The 5,365-nt window shown below is 35.5% G+C and overlaps 1 protein-coding gene across 2 annotated transcripts in view; it reads left to right on the top strand.

The window, feature by feature from the left end:
- The window catches only part of dlgap4a (discs, large homolog-associated protein 4a), a 184,181-nt gene extending 180,694 nt beyond the window's left edge, over window positions 1-3,487 (top strand). Inside the window, exons 12-13 of one of the 2 annotated variants that reach the window (XM_079849192.1) lie at window positions 748-963; window positions 1,891-3,487. In XM_079849192.1, coding sequence (XP_079705318.1) covers window positions 748-963; window positions 1,891-2,115 — 441 coding nt within the window. In that variant the 3' untranslated portion in view covers window positions 2,116-3,487. The remainder of the gene's footprint in view (window positions 1-747; window positions 964-1,890) is intronic. The other variant, XM_079849193.1, reaches the window with a different exon arrangement.
- Window positions 3,488-5,365: the final 1,878 nt, after the last annotated feature.

The raw sequence follows: 5,365 nt of genomic DNA, 5'->3' as shown, positions 1-5,365 counted from the left end.
GAAATCAACTATTTCCCTCACCGGCCAATTTGGGCTACTAAATTTTTAGGCCATTCAAAACTTCTACTAGCCCCCCACCAGATTAATTACATCACAGTATATATATATATATATATATATATATATATATATATATATATATATATATATATATATATATATATAATACAGTACAAAGAACATCAAAAAAATGTAGGATGTTGGAAAATAACATTGTCTTTTCTGTTAACCAAATGCTTTTTAATCTTTGCTGTTGCTTCAATGCAAATGAACAAGCGTGCCGTTATTTGTTGTGTAGTGACGTGTGTTCAAGTAAGTCAGATATGAGCAGATTCTGCGCAATACTCTGTGTTTAATATCTCATGATGACTCGAGTTGAGTATTTGTGCTAAATCTGTGCAGATTTGTCTTACATGAACTTCCCCAGCAAAGTGAGTCAACATAAGAAACCAAATTGTCTGGTGATTTGACAGCGTTACCCGACACAGTTGATTTTTACCCGCATTTGGCCGGTTAGCCGGTGTTAACTTCAAACCCTGGTTACACAGTAGTAAATCATCATTGTTCTGGTTTCTCTGTTGTTTTGTCTTGTATTGTGGCAAACAGAAACATTGAAAGCTGTTTCAGAAACAGAATCATACTGAAAATGTGTCATTTTGACACCAAAAGCGATTTGATGGACCTGAAGTGGATAGATGTTCTTCCAAGAGCTATGAAATGAGTGTGTGACGTGTCTGTTTCCGTCAGGATGTGAACGCTCAGCCGCGACCCACCGCGCAGGATCTGGCCGGGTTCTGGGATCTACTCCAGCTGTCCATCGAGGACATCAGCATGAAGTTCGACGAGCTCCACCTCCTCAGGTCCAACGACTGGAAGATGTCTGAGACCCAGGACAAAAAGGTCCAACTCATGTACCTTTCCAACATCCTAACGCTTCCTTTTGCTTGTTTAACCGATGTGAAGGTAGAATGAAGTTCTGGTTTCTGGTTATACTTCAGTGTTTAGATCTAGAAGCGTTCCCTTGTTGGAGCTGCCCATCCTCGTAATACGGTCATGTGATGAACATGTAGTGCGTCAGATGCTACTTGTTAAAAATAGTAATGTCCAGTGCAAACGCAGCGAGTGATACATTAGCGTAATGTATTTATATGTTAAGAATTAACATGAATGATTAGATTTAATTTGATAATTGATTTTAGTATTATTTTATACATATATTTAATATACTGCACATTATTTTGTATTTAAAATTATTTGTTTTTAAAATTATTTAATAAATTATTTTGCATTATTATGTACTTAAAAATAATGAATTTTCTATTCTATATGTATTTATTTTTTAAATCATTTAAAATGTAATGTTTATTTTATAAATGTATTTTATATTTGTTTTATTATTTTAAGTAAATGTAATTTTTGTTTTGATGTTATAAGCTAGCAGAGTGCATTTTAACAGTTAAATTTAACGTTAATGATTAAACAATTTAATATTTTTTCTGTTTTATTAATAACTATTAAATATTCTTCATTAATTAATTGCTTTATATTTTATCTATATTTGGTTTTATTTTATAAATATTATTAAATATTTGGTATATATATATATATATATATATATATAGTATTTTATTTATTAATAAATAGTTAAAAATAAGGATTAACTATACCTTTTTTATGTTATTGCAAAATTCAGGTTATAATTATTAATTATTATTATTAATTATTATTATTATTATTATCATTTCCCTCTGGTGTAACTGAGGTTGCAGGATAATATTTAATATTAATGATTAATTATGAATTTTTATTTTATTATTTAATGTAATGGTTAAATATTGTAATAGTTCAAAAATGATAATTCTATTTTACCTGTTGAATGATTGTCCTCAGGAGGAGAAGAAGCCTGCTCCAGCCCACACACCAAAGAAGACTGTAAAGATAAAGCCCAGCGGCGGGAAGGAGAAGAGCCTGGACTCTGTGGCCGACAAACAGCGTCAGGAGGCCAGGAAGCGTTTGATGGCGGCCAAACGCGCCGTTTCCGAGCGGCAGAACTCCGCCACCGAGAGCGCCGAAAGCATCGAGATCTACGTCCCCGAGGCTCAGACACGACTCTAATAAACCACCAAACCATAAACTCCTCCCACTCCTAGAGACGCTGCCTGGCGCTCACGGACACGCTCACTCTTGCGGAGCCGGAGCGCACCACGCCTGGATCTAAAGGTGAACGGCCGGAAACAACGAGCAAAAAAAAAAAAAAAAAACAATAAAAAGAGCGAAAAATTGAATTTGAACGCTTCCGCGTCGCCGCTGCCACTGAAGAACCTCCTGTTGACCGTTTGTTTATATGGCTTCCCCTTGTTATAATTATAAATGTTATAAAAGGTAACTATCTCATGGAATATATCAAGACTTTGTCTGTAAATTGTGCTAATATCTCTGATGATGAAAAGACCGCGTCAGATCTCAGACCCTTTACTCGCGTCACATGACCCGCTTCACCCGTCACATGACCCACGGACAGCATGCACTCAGGATCCTGCACGTGTGCACTTGTCTTTCATCAGCGCAGTCTTCCCGTTCTCACAAACACCTTTCTTTTCCCTTTTTTCCGGCTGTGTGGAGCGCCGCCGTCGGGAGCACGAACACGAACACGTGACTTTATCACTCGAAGCGTTTGAATGGCGTTGCGTATGTGAATGTTCAATGCGTCTGGATTTCTGCGGTCGAGGTGTTGATGGTACAGCAGATACTTGAAGTGTGAAGCGGATCACCGTAGGAAGTCGTAGAATAGCACAGGAAGCAGATTTTTAGCACTGTTTGTTTCACGTCACTTTTCACTCCAGTAAAATTGAATGCAGAAACGCATTTCAGCTTGATTTATTTTCCACGTCAAACAATCCATTTTTATTTAATAGGGTCCAAATATGACCACTCGACTTTGTTTTTATGATGAATGTTTTAAAACTTCAACAATGACAATGTCCAGATTTTGACTTGGACCAACAGTCTGTTTGTTTTGTAATATTATTATTATTATTATTATTATTAATATTATTTTAATTTGAAAGGTTTCAGTTGTGTTTTCTGTTGTCCATTCCTTCCATGTGTTCTTCAGCACGGTTTCCTGATGCTACGGTTCCAGCGATGACCGTACAGCCGTGTCTCTGTGTGACCAATTAGAGCCCATCATTTGTGATCAAATGTTTTATTTTATTTTATTATGATTAATTTTTTTTTGACAGATATTAAAAACATCCGTTACCCAAAACTCAGCTGATTTTAGTTTGGAAAAGTTGTTTCAGTGTCAGATTTCCACACATTGAGTGTCACAGTATTTACTCTCTTCAGCATGTTGACCAACAGATGGTTTACTGAGCATATTAAACTGGGTTCAAATGTGTTTAACACACTTCACCTTTCAGATCTCGGAGAATCACTGCCGGTTTGTTCATGTGCCGAATTACAGAGAATCCTAATATACACTTCCTGGCCAAAAGAAAGAAGTCTCTGTTTGGATTTAAACAGGCAAATGTTTCAGAGTCTATGATTGGATCATTATTGCAGTGATTATTCTGTTTGGCAACAGTTCTTCTAAGCCTAATTGATGGAGTGTGTAGCTTTTATTTCTTAAACATCCGTGTATGAAGACACATCATGACCATATTCCAGGATGACCATGTCAAGATTCATCAGGCTCAGATTGTGAAAGAATGGTTTGGAGGGAGCATGAAGCATTTCCAGAGCTTAAAGGGATATTTCACCGCTGGAAAGATGAATGTGTATTTAAATTGGGTCATTTATGTAGTAGAAATGTGAAATTATTTTAGAAGTTGGTGCCTTCTAGACTGAGAAAAGCCAGAAAATGTGGGTGAAAGACAACGACTCCCAGAATGCACTTGCTTCGCTGCCCTACGAGGACACTCCCAAGCCACGCCTACCGGTTACCAAAAAATTAATGGAAATAAATGTTGTAATGTCATCCTGAAATATGGCCATAATGTGTCTTCATACATGGTTGTTTAAGAAATGAAAAGCTACACGCTCCATCAGTTAGGGTTAGAAGAACTGTTCCCAAACATAATAATCACTGCAATAATGATCCAATCATAGACTCTGAAACATTTGCCTATCCAAACAGAGACTTTTATTATTATTATTATTATTATTATTATTTGAATTTTTTGGCCAGCAGTGTATGAGGCCTTTAGTTCACAAGCAAACCATTTACTGAAGCTGGAGGAAAATTGTGTTTAAATGGTGAGTGAGTGTTTATGCAGGAGATTAGATGGCTCTATTATTAATAATTCATACATTTTTCAGAGTTTGTATTCCATTACAAGCGTTAAAGGGATAGTTCATCCAAAAATGAAAATTCTACTTGCTATAAAGTTCTGACCGAGAAGATCCCAGTGTTAAAGAAGTTTGATTCTCATGGTTTGTGTGGTGTGTGTGTGAAGTTCAGACTTGCTTCAGTTTGAACTCAACATGTAGAAGAACGTGAGTCATGTTCATAAAATCTTTTCTTTGTTCACATGATGATGACTGAGGCATGAAAACGAAGGATTCAGTTTTCTGGATTTTAGCAGCCCCTCCTGTCTTCTCGTAATAGGCCATTATACTTATATGTGAAACTCTACCATTCAAAGGTTTGGGGTAAATAAGGTTTTTAAAAAGATTAAAAGTGATGGTAAAAACATTTATAATCTTACAAAATAATTCTATTTCTAAATAAATACTGTTCTTTTGAACTTTCTATTCATCAAAGAACCCTTAAAAAGTATTACTGCAAAAATATTACGGTTTTTATCAAGCAGAAAAACTGGCAACATATTGATAATAGTAAGAAATATTTCTTGAGCATCAAATTCATATTAGAATGATTTCTGAAGGATCATGTGACTCTGAAGACTGGAGTAATGATGCTGAAAATTCAGCTTTGATCACAGGAATAAATTACATTCACATAGAAAACATAAATTTTTAATAATAATTCACAGTCATACTGTTTTCCCTGTAATTGTTTGATCACATAATGCAGTCGTGGCGAGCTAAAGAGACTTCTGTCAAAAACGGCACGAGGGTGAGTAAAATATGACTGTTTAATGGGAATGTTTACATGCACTGATATTCCTCATATCCGAATAAATCCAATGCAATTCTAGATTCTGAAAGTTGTTTATATAAATTTTGCAGTCCGTTTCTTTGCATCTGTTCCGAACTAAATTTCAGCGGACACACAAATAATAAAATATTGTATGCAGTGCGACTGCGATTATCATCTCTGTTATATTTAACAATGTTAACTCATATTTTAATAGTGGCGTTCTTTAATAGTCGCTCTTAATAGTGGCGTTTATAAACGCGT

Source organism: Squalius cephalus (genome assembly GCF_949319135.1).
Source record: "Squalius cephalus genome assembly, chromosome: 18".
NCBI lineage: Eukaryota > Metazoa > Chordata > Actinopteri > Cypriniformes > Leuciscidae > Squalius > Squalius cephalus.
The sequence above is the reverse complement of the archived record's forward strand: the minus strand, read 5'-3'. Positions and strand labels throughout refer to the sequence as shown.